Genomic DNA, 16,740 nt, shown 5'->3' on the forward strand with positions numbered 1-16,740 from the left:
TGGGCAGATTGTCCATAAAATGTAAAAAGGGTGACCACATGTCATTAAATTCTTAAACTTTACCTCTTAGAATGTATGTTAGTTTTTCTAATACTAGGTGTGAGGACATCTCTTTTAACCACTGAGTGGAATTAGGACTCTGAACATCTTTTTTGACTTGTAGCAAACAAAAATCTATTAACTTTCTTTCAGCATACATTTGTATGTTAAATGCTTGACTCCAATTTGATAGAGTTCATGCAAAGACTTCAATAAGGGAAGATGCATGAGTTATTTGACATGCTTCATGTTTGTCGAAGGATGAGCCGCGGGAGCCATGGACGGAGAACATGGTTCGCCGCTGCAGCCCAAACCCGTGAGGAGGAGGCAGAAAGCCCAGCAGGAGGACCCAGGTGAGGCTGTCTGGCGAAGCGCCCTCAGACCCCTGGAGATGCTGAAGGTCAACACTCTCCTCCGTGTGTCGCTCTGCAGCGGAAGTCCCCGCCGGCGGCGGAGAGGTCGGAGGTCGTGTCCCCCGGGTTGGCCGACTGGATCAAGCGCAGGGCCAATCACCTGAAGATCCGGCAGACCGACCGCTGCTGGGCCGCCGAGGTGGTCAACGACTTCCGGGAGAACCTGCTGAAGTTCCTGAGGAGCGAGCAGCCGCTCTTCCAGGGGGCCGACTTCCTCACTGCTGGCAGCTACTTCGAGAAGGTCAAGGTGAGGTCACGGCAATCGCTGAGGGGTTTGGGTGTGTGTATGTATATATATATATATATATAGACTTGTAGTTATTAAGACCACTTTTTTGTGCCCTTGGTCTTGGTCAGTATCGGACTCGGATAACTGAGAGTCCTTTACCAAGGTGACAGAATCTGGTGATCAGCAGGTCTTCCTCTTGTTAATGTACAGTTTTGTAAACTATTTGTATTTTGCATGTGATTTAATGTTTTGGTGCATCTGCATGTGTCTGTATTTAATTACAGTTTTTTGTTTATAACGGCCTTGTTTGATTAAATATATAAATAATATTTGCATATCGTTGTGATTGATTAAGCATCAGGTCCATTTCAGTGATGCTGATATACAGTGTAATTATTACTTTCATGGTAAATAGGCAAGGCAACACAAGGTAATTCAAAGTGCTTTACATCAACATTAAAAGCGGCTGGACACAATTGAAACATAAATAACATATAAAATGAAATAAAATAAGAAAAGAGGTAAAATAATAGAAAGTTGTTAAAAAGTAAGGGCAGTAGAGTACAGCAGGTACATCTCATTCTTAAATAGCAAGAATTACGTTTCTATACGGTCAAAACGTACAAAGACCGGGTCAAATACAGTATTACAAAGTAATCTGTGTTGATTGGTGCGGTGAATCAAACCAATTTGACAATTCTACGTCACAATGCCTGTACCGGTATTCAGGGCTTATCCATAACTTTGCACGGTTTTCAAAAAGTATTTAATTTAAGAATATGTTTAAATAACAAATAAAATGAAATAAAATGATAAGAAAAGAGGTAAAATAATAAAAGCACAAGTTGTTAAAAAATAAGGGCAGAAGAGTAATAATGTAATTTTTGTAAGATGTAAGATAATGTAAGATAATTGTATCTTTAATATTTAAAATTCAGATTTCATCTCCAAATGATGTCCAATTTAAATCAGTGACATTTACTATTCATTCCTTTTGTGTCGTGTCAATCCTTAAAAGCACTAGAGTCAATCCTCCAATAGTGTAGAAATAGCGGTAGTGCAGTCGCCACACATATCTGATCTCAGCTGATGGATGGAAACATTTATAGTGAGTTCAACATCATCATCCACTTCTCTGTGTTATTGTGCTGCAGTTGAATACAACCTCATATGGAAACTAGCTGAACCAGGATGGAGCTGATGTTCTACAATCACGCAGGATCAGGAAATAACTAGGTTTCTTTTTGGGCTTGGTCTTGATCTGTCTAGGTCTTTGTCTCGGTTTAGGCAGTCTTGACTACAAGTCTAATTATATATATATATATATATATATATATATATATATATATATATATATTAAAACAGATTATACACATCACGTAACGGTATATACAGACGGTTGCCACATAAAGTGCACATATGTAAAGATTTGACAGCGGTACCACTCGGGCCTGATAAGAGGTCAAAACAGCACTGTACCTGCAGGAAGATAGAGAGAGAGAGAGAGAGAGAGAGAGAGAGAGAGAGAGAGAGAGAGAGAGCTGAAGACTTGTTTAAATAAGACGGAGAACAAACAGGTGAGACTGATGAGGGCAATTAACTGGGCCGAGGGCAACAGGAAACCCAAATATGGGCACAGAACAGGTGACGGGCGACGGAGCAGGATCAGGACACAACAGGTGACAGATGTAATTCTTTTACGACACCTGTCAGAGTAAAACTTTCTGGCCTTTCCCTCCCCAGATCCAGAGCCCGGATGAGTTCGACATGATGCTGACGGTTCAGCTGCCCTGCGGCCTCAACACCACCAGGCTGGACGGCGGGCTGTTCTACCGGCTGGACCTGGCCCGGCCCACCCGCCGGCCCATCCAGCCCTTCCTGCTGGAGGGCAGCCTCACCATCTCCTCCAGCAAGGTCCTGAGCGAGATGCACGGCCTCGTCCGCAAGTTCCTCAAGGCCTACCGAGGTTCTCACATTTGTCCCACTATACTGAATGAAAAACCCCCCAAAAACTGATGTTTGAAACTATTGAAAAGCAGTTTTTTTTCCCCCGCCCAGTGCCAGATCACCAGTGTCACTGGGAGGTGAACAGGAAGCGTCTGCTCTCTCCAGCTGTCACGCTGTCCCTGCGCAGTACGGAGCGCAGCGCCGAGCTGATCTCCGTGGACGTGGTCTTTGCCCTGGAGGTAACTCAGGAAGATATCTGATTGGTTGCAGGTTTAAAAAAAGACATTTGAGGATTGAGGCAGGTCTCAAAAATCACACATGAATGCAGAGAAGTCCACAGACCACAAGCCGTTTGTAAATCAGGTTATGTTTGTGTGTGAATTGGAAATACATTTGTGTATCTTGTCCTACGCTCGTGTGAATTTTCCAAAGCATTTGCAAATCATCCTGTGCATTTATAAATCAAATCAAAGTTTATTGTTTTAGACGGGACAAGTACTTCTTACAAGATCTTGTACAAGTACAAGAGTATCAAAGTTGTGTGTCATACAAAGTGCGTGTTGCATTGCACATTGCCCTAGTACGTACGAATTAAACATATAATTAACATTAAGACAAACTAAACAAGTTTAAGCCTAGCTGTGATAACAGTGTTGTTCCTCCAATATCCATGATTTCCAAATGTTTGGTGAAAGAGGTCAGAGTCGGAAGTTTGCATTTGGGACTATTGAGACTGTTCTAGCTCCACATATTCAATTTCAATTTCAATTTCAATTCATTTATTTATTCCGTATCATGGAAATGGTAGTTCACATACATGTTCCATTCCATGATCGAAAAGGGGCAAGAAGAAGAAAGCGCTATATTACAAGTCCCTTTCTCAAAAAAAATAAAACAATACATATGAAGATGGTCTGTCCGTCTGTTAAACAATCACTGCTTATATAATACCAAAAAAAATAATGAAAAAAACAAAACAAAACACAACAAAAAATAAGAAAAAACATACACAATAACTCACCAACAACACCAAAAACAAAAAAACAACAAAAGATATTTTACCCGTTAAATTCATATTGTCTGATTATGTTGTCTTTATACAATTTCTTGAACTGGTGAATATTTTTACAATCCTTTAAATCAATTGTTTAGGAGTTCCATAATTTTACACCACATACTGAAATACACATTTGTTTTAAAGTAGTTTGCAAACGGATGTTTAAAATCAAATTTCCTCCTATGGTCATTCAGTCTCAGGTACTGTATTCAGCCTTGGCCACTTAATTAAACCAAAACTGCTGAGAGCAGCAACATTTAGCCTCAGCCCATCTACATATACAGACTGGTACTCTGCCCCAAAAAAGATTAACTCTGACCTTAAAGATGTTTTTGTCGACTCAAATCGTAAGAATGAATCATCCTTTGTGCCTTAAAATCATTATTCTTCCTTTGTTTCATCGTCATTCTCCATTGAGACGTCTAGTGTATGTTCTGACCCTTAAATCTACTGAAATCTGGATCATTTCAAATCTTATTATTGGTAACTTAGACGCTCAGTTTCATACCAGTTATTCACCTGGTTGGAAAGAATGTATTAAAGAGCATTTATTGGGTTTTTCCACAACAAGGGTTGAGGTGGGGAAGTAGCAACGAGTAAACACCTCTTCACCTGAAACCTTCCAGGCCAACCTGGAAAGGTCAGGGAGAGACTTTGAATTGAATGTGGCATTAATCAGCATCATAGGTTCGTATAAGCTAAACTAAAATAGCTAGATGAAAAACATCAGGATAAGATGGCGAGAGAAACTAAATGTCATGGATAAAAAAATGCAAAAGAAAAACAACTTGCAGTCTCATAAAAATCCCAACAGACCACGATGTTGTTGATCTGAAGTGACTTCTGTCCCGGTGTCCGTCTGCAGGTCCAGGGATGGCCGGCGGCGGTCCGGAACGGTCCGGACGTGGAGAACTGGCTGGGCAAGAAGGTACGCCAGGAAATCCGAAGTCTGCCGTGTTACTTCGTGCCGAAGAGGTTGAAAGGTCAGAAAGGCAACGAAGATGCCAAAGGTGAGAGCAGGTTCAACCCGTTCTCCAGAACTTAAAGCAGCATGAGGCTCCTTTTAAGAAATGAGACTCTCTAGCGCCACCCTTCGCCACGACGGCCGTCGGGGGTACTGCAGCCAACAGTGAAGCCGGCACGGGAGAACGGGGAGAACGCGCATGCAGCGTCATGTGACGTCACATCCGCAGGACAGCGCGGGAAATTCCGGCCCCGAATTGCAGCACATTTTGCAGCACACAGCCTGTTCAAGGTAATGGAGAGATACACTAGAGGGCTCATTCTTTTTGGTTTGGAACGCTTCATCTGACATTATTACTAGAAAACTTAAAACGTATACCAATTTTTTCATAAATCCTGCCTCAATCCTGCCTCATGCTCCTTTAACGTTACACAAAGATGAGACATCGGGAATGAAAGAAACTGTAGACGATCAATAACAGATGGAAGAATATCTGCCATTTAAACATAAACAAATACAGAAGTTTGTGTTTATTTGTTGCTCAGATTAACGTTTGGCACCATATTTCTATTTATTAACATATGTAATTGATAAGAAAATAACATTTCAGTATTATTACGTTGCTTTAAACAGATCATGTGATGAAATTATCGGTATGTTTTTTTTGGTCATTTTGATGGTTCTGGAGGTGAAAATCCTGCAGAGAAGCTCGAGAACAACCCTGAAAACCAAAACTCAGGACATATATGTGTCTGTACGTTTGTCAAGTTGTCACAGTAACAGCTTCATAACACAGCACACTGATATATCTGTCTTTAGTTGGAAATTAATCTGGTATTATAAGCAGAACTTGTTTTTCTGGGTCAGGCTGGTATTGTCTCTTACGATGCCTATTAAAAGTATTCAAACACACATACATACCATACATACACGGGGGAAATAATTAGTTCCCTTCCATTTTAGGAAAATCCCAGAGGCTAATTAGTTTACTAAAAATGCTGCTTCTGAGCTGTGTTTCAACAGAATCACTTAAAGGTTTTAAACTAATGAAGCCTGTGAAAGTGAGTTGGTATTCCTGTTGAAGTGTCCTGTACTCAACATTTCAGGTGTCTTCAGTCTGACTGCTCAGTAACTCAGTATTATATATTATTACTTTTGTCAGTTTCAAGCTATTTTTGTTATTTCCTGTGGGTTTTTCTTGTTTTAACTGGAAGCTACAAAGAAAGTTGACCACACTGTGTAACCTTAAAGTCCCTCCTCCTTCTGAAATGACCATTTCTGCATCACACTTGATCATTTCCATAACGTTATTATAAGATTGCACCATAAATAACACACTCAGTTTGGTTGCAGTGACGTCTCACCTGAGTTATTTGTCTTCTTGCTTCTCACCAGAGAGCTGGAGGATTTCTTTCTCTCACATTGAGAAGAAGATCATCATGTTTCATGGCAACAAGAAAACCTGCTGTGAGAGTAAAGCCACCAAATGCTGCCGGTGAGTACGTGTCATCTGTTCCTCTTGTACGTCGTTGGTCAGGGAACGTCATGGTTTGTGCTGTCAGGACAAATATTTTGTTTATTTTTTTTACTTAGTCAACGTTTTAAGGAGGAAGAAAACAATTTGGAGCATTGAACTGGTTTTTGATCATGTCTGTAATGTAAATGGTTAATTTCACAATCCAAAGATATGAAAACTATTTCTGCATAACAAATAACGACGATGGAACAGACTGAGTGTGGATCTGAAGCATCGTCTGAGCATCAACCAGTTCATAAACAAGATATAGGGATGAGGGGGCTTGGGGGAGGTTGTGTTTATATGTCTAAGTATACATATGGGTATGGAAATATGTGTATTTGTGGATGTTTATATATGTATGTGGAAAACGTGTGTATCTATACCTATATGAACAGAAACAAGTACATGTGTACAGATATGCTTTAATGTGTGTAGAAATATCTTTGAGTAAGAATGTTTGTAATGAATAAGATTGTACACGGATAAATAAACATCATAAATAGTGTTGCTTTTACGTATATAGATGAATAACTCAGGTGATTAATTCTCGGGTATACCACAATTTATATTTTTAAAATTCTTACTATTCATTTGTGCAACCTTTAACTATGTCAAGTTTTTTCTTTTCTTTCATATTCAATAACGAGGGTCCAAAAAATAGTATTGAGTTCATACGTTTTTTACTTTTATTTACGTTTTATTTATTTATTTTTTTGTGCTTATGTTCAAAATGAAACATATCAATCAATCAGTCAATCAATCAATCAATGATCGTGTTCTCTGTCTCACAGGAAGTCGTGTTTAATGCTGCTCAAATCTCTGATCCAGGGTCTGAAACACTGTTTTCCCAAAGAGTTGGAGGACCTGTGCTCGTACCACGGGAAGACCGCTTTCCTCCACTGCCTGTCCTCCAGGTAGACGTCCCCAGATGTTGTTTACGACCTGCTTTGTTTTCAGATGAGAAAGTCCCGGTTTGCTCCTGGTATTAACATGCAGAGTTTTGCTGCCGTTCAGCAGGCGGGTTTGGGATCGTTGACCTGTTGCGTCACCCAGTTTCAGTTAATACTCAGCTGTCAAGCACATGACCTCATGTTGTCGGGGAAAGAACGCCCAAAAATTAATACCACTCCACCGCCGTGCTTCACAGTTGGTTTGAGATGATGTGCAGATCTTGGATGTAACACATCTTCACCCCGGACGTGTCTGTTTGAAGGACATCATCTGAGATTTCATCTGATTTTTTCATACGCACTTTTTTAGGAGAAGATATATTACGGAAGAGTATTAGGGCCAGGCAGGAGAAAAATAAAAATAATATTTTAGAGGAGGAAGATTTTTTTTTCATCATGCACTTCGAAAAAAAAGTCGAAATGTCGAGAAAAAAGTCGAAAGGTCGAGATTAATGTTAAAGTACAATTTTGAGAAAAAAGTCGAAATGTTGAGAAAAAAGTCGAATTGTCGAGAATAATGTTAAAGTACAATTTTGAGAAAAAAGTCGAAATGTTGAGAAAAAAGTCGAATTGTCGAGAATAATGTTAAAGTACAATTTTGAGAAAAAAGTCGAAATGTTGAGAAAAAAGTCAAAATTTTGTGAATAAAGTTGAAATGTTGAGAAAAAGGCGAAATTTCGACTTTATTCTTGAAATTGTATTTCAACATTAATCTCGACATCATGTACAGAACGTAAAATAACATGACGTAGACTCAGAGTTTTTTGTTTTGAGATCAGAGATTCTGTAATGCTTTAAATATATTCTATTCTATTCTATTCTATTCTATTCTATTATTTACCCTTTACTATAGAGGGGAGGATCATTAGAGACACCAGTAGCAGCCAAAGTGGAAAGGTTTATTAAAATGCATTGTTGTCCATTGTCTCCACTTCTTGTGCAGGAAGCTGCTTCTGTCCTTTTGTGATGTGAGAGATACGAAGGGATGCACCATGGGACACAAGCTCTGATGAGAACCCCCCTCCCCCTTCTGGCTTTGCTTTGTGAACATAAACACAGATGACACAAAACTAGGACTAGTACAGTCCAGTGACACCTCGCCTCGAGCCTAGAAAAGCACCGGCCTAATCTAAGGCCTGCTTATCAAACCGTAGCTGCATTTGATTATTATTCTACATCATACAGACAAGCACTAATGTAAACAAGGCTTTCCCGTAAAACCAAAGAGTAGATGGATAACCTTACGTGGTATTAAGTGGGCACTTTAAAACTTTAGTCCGCAGGTGGAGAGCAGTTTGTTAATAACCTGCTAACCAGTTGCTACGTTTACATTACATGACGTTGGCTGAAAAAGGCCTATTCTCTCCTAACAAGCACTCCAAACACTTGCTGAGTATTTTTCTCAGTTTCCTGTCATGAATGTAAACATTTAACAAAGTAAACAAGCTCTGAAGAGTCTGATTTATAGGTGTTGGTTTATTTATTTGTTCTCTGACACATTTGCTGACACGTCCGCTCCTGAGAAGATTGACAACTGTCTTGAAAACGTTCCACTCATGAATAACCTTTGTCACGGTAGAATTAACTTCTCTAAGATTGTTGCTTATGGATGTCATGTGCCAATACACATCTGAAGTGGTATTTACTTCATTTAAGGAACCTGGAGACTGCAACCAGATACAGTTTTTATGCTTGAATAAATATTTCTGACATGAATTTGCTCAGGTTTTTCTGGTTGCTCCTTTCATGTGGTTTTCCTCCCTGCGTCTCGTCTGGCAGGTTTGATGACGCCGCCTGGGCTCCTCAGAATCTTCCCGCCTGCTTCCTGTACCTGGCTGATGCTCTGGAGAACCACGCCCGCACTGGCATCCTGCCTCACTTCTTTATCCCAGAGTGCAACCTGTTCTCGTCACCTTCTTTCTCTCGCAAATCCCTGGTTTTCCTCGTCGGCGTCCTGGAGGAGCAGAGGAGGGAAGGCCTGCCCCTGCTGAAGCCTCCAGCTCCTGTATCTCCTCTGAGGCCGACTGTGACCGCAGCCCAACCTGCCTCTGGGAGTCTCTCTGAACCCCCACTGACTCCACGTCCCCCTGTCACATTCATTTTGGTGCTTCTGTTTCTTCTGGTTGTTATTTTGGGCTTGATTTGGTATTTTTTTAAGCGATAGGAACAAGGATAGACGTCAGGACTTGCATATTACATAGATCAGGTAGTTACGGCTGTTTCCCTAGCAGACGTTGGTCACACAAAGAAATAAAAAGTCAAATGAAGCAGATATGAACTGTGAAAAGACCTTTTTAATTACCATTAATAACATCACCATTAATAACATCTTTTAGACCAATGATCTAACTCCAATCTAACAGAGAACGGCTGCCTTTGTGTCAGGAAAGAGTTAGAGATTTCCAAATATCCTTTTATTTTAATTTGATATTAAGTATTTTAGAATATGTTTTTTATCTGTGGGGACAAACACCTGTGTTGACGACACAGCCACTTGTGTCACGGTCATTGCTCATCACTGGTGGTGATAATGATGATAATAACTGCTATTTATTATTGTTAGAATTACCATTAAAATCATTAATAATATTCTTATGACTCTTTTTTGTGTTTATGTAAGTCTGTGTGTGTGTGTGGGTGTGTATATATGTTTATATATTCATATATATATGGGCATTGATATATATATGTGTATATATGTACATATACTGTGTATATATATATATATATATATATATATATATATATATATATATATATATATATATACTGTATATTTAAGCAAATGTACGTATGTGTTTTACATTTATGCATAAATCTAGCTACTTATACAAGTATATACTAATGCTCTAACCATGAATTGTGATATAGTACACACCACACAATATATATTATCTAAATCAGTGTTTCCCAAGGCCCACTGTCCTGCATGTTTAGATGTTACCCTGCTTCAGCACACAGTGATACAAATGGCTGTGTCATCAACAGAATTGTGCATGCCTTGATGACAAGCTAATTAGGACCATTAATTAGAATCAGGTGTGATGATGAAGGGAAACATCCAAAACATGCAGGACAGTGAGGACCGAGGTCGGGAAACACTGATCTAAATAGAGGATAAACTAAGGACGATTATGTACCGCCTGTACTTAAAGACTGTAAAAGTGCTAATCTGCTGATATTATATTAATTTAATTACATTTAAGGAAGATTCTTCTGAAAAGTCGGGACAATGGCAGCGAAAGGCTGAAAAGTTATTTCAAGATTAAATAAATGACATAAAAATGAACCCTGATGAAATCACATGTGTCAAACTGAATCCCAGAAGGGCTGGTGTCCTGCATGTTTTAGATATTTCACTGCTTTAACACACCTGATTCTAATTAATCATCGTCATCAGCTTGTCATCAAAGTCTGGACAGTTCTGTTGATGACACAGTCACTTGTATCATGGTGCAATGAAGCAGGGAAACATCTAAAACCTGCAGGGACACCGGCCCTCGAGGACTGGAGTCCGACACCCCTGGTTCACAGAGTTCACTAGGTCCGTTTTCAACAGATCGGTTAAGTGCTGGCTGAAGAAAGAGATGAAACATGAAAATATGGAAAATTATGTCTCTTGAAGGATGTGGATGACAAGATGTGTCCTTTGCAATATTAATTTGGTGACCAAAAGGGGAAAAAAAGAATTCAAATTAAAAAAAATTTAGTCATATGAACATAATTGTACTTTAGGTTAAAAATAAATTAAGAGTTAAGAATTAAGGTCTTGTCTTGGGAAAAAAAGCATAAATACATCATTTGTTGGATTTCTTTTTATAGTTTTTTTTAATCTTTTGGGAATGTCAATTTGAAATAAAAAAATAAAAGCATAACAAAACATTTGAAATGGCATTAAATAATAATTTCCATGTTAATATTTTGCGCTAAAGAGCTCAAAATGTAAAAGATGTTCACCACCATAACACTAACTAACTTTGTTTTTGTTTTTTGTTTTGTTTTCTGCTTTTGTTTTGTATTACCTAGCTTATTCTATTTGTCTCATCACCTTTTTATTCTCTCTCGGTACAAAATAACAGTAATTCCCCCCTTTTCTTTTTCTTACAATCTTCCCTACAAAGTACTGCTTCTTACCTGTATGTCATTCAATGTTATATGAGTTAAAAAAAGGTCTCCAATGTAAACAAGTGTAATGCTTTCTTGGAATAATGCCTTTTAGTTGACTTTGTATCAGCGAATCTGTACTGTCATGAAACTGTACCTGATCCTATGCAATTCTTCTAATAAATTCTTCAATCAATCAATCAATCAGGAACACTCGTGCTTCTTGGAAGTGTTTCCTCGGACCGCTTTGCGGTGGGCACAAGCGTATAAAAGCCTCGCGCCGGAAACGGAAAGTCCTCTTCGAGTGATCCAACATGGCGGTGAGTAAAGTTTCACGTCGTACGATGCCGACGAAACACGAACTTACTGTAGAAATCCGCTATCATCGGGCCCGTTAGGGCTCCATCGGCACTGCTTTATGTTCAGAATCTTAGGCACCATGATGAACAACTGATAAGTACTCGTATTAGTTGAATAAAAGTAATAAATTAACCTTAAAGGGGGTAAACCGGGTGACGCTAACGAGTAGCCACCATATAAGTACTCTTCAGTCCAATAACTGCTGTTAAAATACTCCTACAGTGGCGTCATGACACCAAACCTGTATTATGGACTTGTATACTTCGGTTGTGTAGTTTGAAAGCATGTTTGGGTTGTTATTTGAGCCCGTGGGGGTGATTACAGGACGTGTGGATGCTAAAGGGGATATGTCCAGACATGTGAGCATTGAGGTGACCGCATCAGCTGGGACTAGTTTGGCTTCTCAAGAGTTCAAAAGGAAGAGTTTGCAGCACAGCTTGTCGTGACAGCAGAGGTCGTCCAGGTGTGTCTGTTTTGGTGTGTAACTTGTGGGATGATGTTGTTTCTGCAGGACCAGGGTGAAAAGAAGGAGAACCCCATGAGGGAGCTGCGCATCCGCAAGCTGTGCCTGAACATCTGCGTGGGAGAGAGCGGAGACAGGCTGACCCGAGCAGCCAAGGTGCTGGAGCAGCTGACAGGACAGACCCCCGTCTTCTCCAAGGGTGGGTGTCCCTCACGTCCGTAGGGTTTTTCACTGATGCCTGGATGATGCTGGTCACAGATGTTAAGCATCAGTTTGTTCTCTCTGCAGCACGGTACACCGTGAGATCCTTCGGTATCCGCAGAAATGAAAAGATTGCTGTCCACTGCACCGTCCGTGGAGCCAAAGCAGAGGAAATCCTGGAGAAGGGCCTCAAAGTAAGTGGATAGAGTGTACTTTTACCTAACCTCGTAGTTTTCAACTTTTATTTTAGTTTTTTTGGTAGAAATGAATTTATTTTTGGGACAAAAATTATAGATAAGGCCCCGTTTACACGGAGCAAAAACTGAGGCGTTTTGGCCGTTCGTTTACACTAAAACGGAGCTCAAAGCCCCCAAAAACGATAATTTCTGAAAACTCCGACCAAAGTGGAGATTTTCAAAAACTTCGTTTTCACGTTTGCGTCTAAACAGAGGAAAACTGAGATTTCATGCTCAGAACGTCACATTATGCAACAGAAACGTCACCAGCATCATTTGTGCGACCTGTGTTTACAATTTGTTTGGCCACCGTCAATATTTTCTTTTATTTTACCTGTTTTAAATTCTAAAGTCACACTTAAAAGTAACTCCACTTCTCTATCACTCCAAACAAAAGACTCTCGTTCCTTCTTGGAAGTAACTGGCAGTCAAAGCTGATTTATGGTTCCGCGTTACACCAACGCAGAGCCTACAGCGTAGGGGACGCAGCGATTTCATGCGTTTTTACAGCGTTTTCATGTTCGTGTAAAGGAGGATATTTTTGAAAACGTAGAGGGGAAAATATCCGTTTTTGTAAATACCTGGCTATGTGTAAACGTGGCCTAAACCTCTGCTTTGACTTGTATTGCCTTTAAACACAATTTTCACATCTCATATTTGTTAGGTCATCCACAAACGGGTCACTTTAGACACCTTGTTGATTTAAAGTGACTTCCGTTTAGTCTCCACGACAATATCCATGTTATTCTGACTTGGGTTTTTTAATGTGACATCAATCTTTGATGCCCATCACCATTATAATCAGCAGGATTACTCAAAAAACTTTCTGGTTTATTGTTTGTTTTTTCCCTCCCTACACCTTTTTTTTCTTTGCCATCTTTTAATATCCATTTTATACAGAACCTACTATTCTGGGGTTGCAGAAGTTTCCCTGAATGTCCACCATGCTGAAGTGAGCATGACCTACCTAAGCCCATCTGGTATAGGTAGTGATACTCCTTTTGAATGTGGACTAAGCATCTTGTGATGGTGTGGTGACTAACTTAAATCTGCATAATGTTTTAGCTCCTATGTATTCGCGAGTAGAGAGCTGCGTGTTTGGATGTGTACAAGTTCGTTGTCAGTCAGGATGGTAACAGAAGCAGCCACTGGACTACAGAACAGAGATGAGGGTTAGATGTCCTGGAAGTGTCCCATTTAAACATGTTCTCCCTCTTGCTCTGTGCCAAATGTGCAAGTTAAAAATTGTTTGTGTGAAAGCAGTTTATCAGCACAAATGACAGAAAAAGTGTAGTACTGCAAAGTGGAGTCTTAGGTCGGGGGATCCAACTGGATCCGTCTCTCTGGATGGAGAAGTTGTGTGGACTGAGGTGGAGCCTGGGCTGTTGCAGTACCATCCTGACTAGGTTTTACCCCAGAACCCCACTAAAGGATCCCTGACAACTGTTGGTGGTTGCTTAGACGACGATCAAGACTTCTGTTAATGGTGGAGAGTTTGTTAGTCTTGTTGGAGATTTTTCACTATTATCACGGCCCCTTCCCTTCCTCCCGCCCCCGATGGAAATAGAGAAAAATAAGTGGCATTAAAGTGAGATCTTTTTAGTTAAAATGTCTTACGAAGATGGTTTTATTTTTAAATAAGCACAAATGCTCACGGGGAAGTTTTTCTGTTATTCGTTGGTTGTACTCATGCGGTTCTCCTGTTCCTGCTTCCAGGTGCGTGAGTACGAGTTGAGGAAGAACAATTTCTCAGATACCGGAAACTTCGGTTTCGGCATCCAGGAGCACATCGATCTGGGCATCAAGTACGACCCCAGCATTGGCATCTACGGACTGGACTTCTACGTGGTAAGAGACGGGCTTTGTTTCAGGAAACCAAAGCGTTTTAATTTTTGTTTCATTCCATCTATTTTTATTCTTTTAATCTTTGTGTGGATGACAGAACTTCATTTTGCTATTTAAGTTAGGGCAACAAGTAAAAGGTGCTGTACGCCCATGTCAGGATCACTTTTTTAACTTTTTTTTTAATTGTCACCATTTGGATGAAATGCATTTCTCAATATTAACTTTTTAAAAGTGAATCTAACTGTTGGTTATTTGAGGTTTTGTGACGTTGGCCGGATTCAGATTAGAGTATTTAATGAAATGTCCTCTGTAATTGATTATAAACCTTTGCTCTCTCCTCCACCGTCCAGGTCCTCGGCCGACCCGGTTTCAGCATCGCCGACAAGAAGCGGAAAAGAGGCCGTATTGGTTTCAGACACCGCATCCGCAAAGAAGAGGCCATGCGCTGGTTCCAGCAGAAAGTGAGTACCGGCGTCTAAAGAGGTCCTACGTTTGGAGACTGTTTCCAAAGTCCCTTCAGTGTCTCGCCGAGGGCGCTGGGGAGTCCTGCAGACATGGCAGCTGCTGCTGATCAATGAGTTATTTGCAGATTAAGGGTCATCTTCGGTCTGTCAACCAGTTTCTACTGGTTTGAGGACTCGAGGATACTTTCTGTTCATCTGATTCCCATCAGATATAATTAAGATAATCACAGGGGCGCAGTTGAAATTTGAGATTAGCAGCTCGTATTTCTCTGCTGAATGATTTGATGCAGAAGAACAAGACCATAGATGCCTGCAGGAGTAGATTTTTCTTAGATTGATCAATAGCTCAAACTTCTGATCACATGTTTGAAGTGTTTTGTTGGGCTAAAAAAAAAACGCTTCTCAGAAAGAAACCCTGGTGTTTTGATTTAGTAATGACGGCACATTTGTGTGAATAATATGATTTATGAACAGAACAAATGTTTTGAACATGTATAGCTTTGATTTTTCCACATTTAATCCGTGTCCTCCTCTTCGTCTCATTTCAGTACGACGGCATCATCCTCCCTGGCAAGTAAAGGACCAGCTCTCCATCTTGTTTATAACAAAGGAATAAAATTTGGGAAAAACAAGTTTGTCTCCTGCGGTTTTTCTGAATGTGTTGGTGTACATCGTCTGCAGATTAAATAAATGACATTTTGTTTATAAATTAAGGGAAACAAACACATTTAAACTCAATAACACGACAGCCTCTGTTTGTAAGTCAGGTGAAAGTTAAACATCCCGATCTGGTTTAAGACCTCGGTCTGGATTCCTGAAGGATGAATCTCGGGGAAAAATAGTGACAGTTGAAACGATCTCAAAATTGTTTTAAAAAAATTGGCTGCATCTGGGACTGAAGGTAGTTTAAGTAGAGTCACGTTAATACTTGAATATTGATGCTAGGATCTTTAAGACATGGTCATTTTATCCTTTTTTTTTATCCTTGTTTTTCTGCCAGCAGCTCAAAACCATAATCAGTTCACCGTGAAGGAGTTTCAGAAACTCAGATTAGCAGTTCCCAATGCTTTTTTTTTAAATTTTATTCCTACCTGGATCTTATCCGGTTCAGAGATGGTTGCAGAATTTTTTTTTTTTTTTTTTTTTTTTTTATTCTGCCGTTAAACACTAACAAAAGATTAAAACCGGATCGGTCCAAAATGTAAATTAAAACAAATCTGGCATTTGCCATTCAGCTGAGGTAAAAGTACCTACAACTTCAGAGATTTTAAAGATATTTGAAGATAAAAGTGTGATCAAGCTTTTGAGTTGGAGCAGTGGTTCTCAAACTTTTTTCGTCATTCCCCACTTTGAACAAGCAGGGATTTTCAAGCCCCACTTGCCCCCGTCGCCCCAACAAAAATCTTGACGAATTACTTCAAATTATTTTAAATGTATTAATTACTAGCACCAAGTATATCGGTCATATTTGATACTGAATCAATATCAAAAACAACAAATAACACAGTTCAAAAAGAGAAAATAAAAGTGCAGTTGTGCTATCATAACTTAATTTGCAAAAACATAAACAAGTGAACTTTCCCTGCATCACTAGTGGCTGCAGTGTTGCCTGTTTTGCTCTGAACATCCTTTCAAAACAGGGTTGCAGGCTGGAAACTGCCACACTCAAATCATGCTCAATGTTGAGCTGGGATCTGTACTTAGTTTTTAGAGAAGCAACAGCTGAAAAGCTTATCGCAGAGATATGAAGTGGCAAAGGGAAGAATGATGTTTAATATTGTCCCGCTGCAATTAACAGTCCAACGTCAATCATTGTTTTTGCACTTTAGTTCCAGGGTACATTTTTCTACGGTCCCCTAATGCTTTGACCGTATTTTTAGGACTATTAGGCGGATATAAACGTCTTTTATTTTTAAATGTACCGCACGCCCAATGACGCAATGCGCCCA

General features: G+C 39.8%; 2 protein-coding genes across 2 annotated transcripts; both read left to right on the plus strand.

Moving 5' to 3' along the window:
- Positions 1–316: 316 nt before the first annotated feature.
- Positions 317–9,649, plus strand: LOC133460830 (cyclic GMP-AMP synthase). The gene is made up of 8 exons (XM_061741593.1): positions 317–400; positions 472–699; positions 2,425–2,647; positions 2,740–2,867; positions 4,551–4,695; positions 6,045–6,144; positions 6,960–7,082; positions 8,898–9,649. The coding sequence occupies exons 1-8, from the start codon at positions 317–319 to the stop codon at positions 9,280–9,282; spliced, it is 1,416 nt and encodes a 471-aa protein (XP_061597577.1). The 3' UTR covers positions 9,283–9,649.
- A 1,829-nt stretch (positions 9,650–11,478) lies between these two features.
- On the plus strand, positions 11,479–15,423 carry rpl11 (ribosomal protein L11). The gene is made up of 6 exons (XM_061741326.1): positions 11,479–11,542; positions 12,094–12,244; positions 12,334–12,440; positions 14,199–14,330; positions 14,678–14,788; positions 15,340–15,423. Exons 1-6 carry the CDS (start codon positions 11,537–11,539, stop codon positions 15,367–15,369), a joined length of 537 nt encoding a protein of 178 aa, XP_061597310.1. The 5' UTR covers positions 11,479–11,536; the 3' UTR covers positions 15,370–15,423.
- Positions 15,424–16,740: the final 1,317 nt, after the last annotated feature.

This window comes from Cololabis saira, chromosome 15, assembly GCF_033807715.1.
Source record: "Cololabis saira isolate AMF1-May2022 chromosome 15, fColSai1.1, whole genome shotgun sequence".
Taxonomy (NCBI): domain Eukaryota; kingdom Metazoa; phylum Chordata; class Actinopteri; order Beloniformes; family Belonidae; genus Cololabis; species Cololabis saira.

Bases quoted from the DNA above. Each gene is read 5' to 3' on its own strand.
- LOC133460830 (XM_061741593.1), top strand. From the start codon at position 317: ATGGACGGAGAACATGGTTCGCCGCTGCAGCCCAAACCCGTGAGGAGG. The intron at 700-2,424 runs GTGAGGTCACGG...TTCCCTCCCCAG, and splicing joins GCTACTTCGAGAAGGTCAAG to ATCCAGAGCCCGGATGAGTT. The intron at 7,083-8,897 runs GTAGACGTCCCC...CTCGTCTGGCAG, and splicing joins CTCCACTGCCTGTCCTCCAG to GTTTGATGACGCCGCCTGGG.
- rpl11 (XM_061741326.1), top strand. The intron at 14,331-14,677 runs GTAAGAGACGGG...TCCACCGTCCAG, and splicing joins ACGGACTGGACTTCTACGTG to GTCCTCGGCCGACCCGGTTT. The intron at 14,789-15,339 runs GTGAGTACCGGC...GTCTCATTTCAG, and splicing joins TGCGCTGGTTCCAGCAGAAA to TACGACGGCATCATCCTCCC.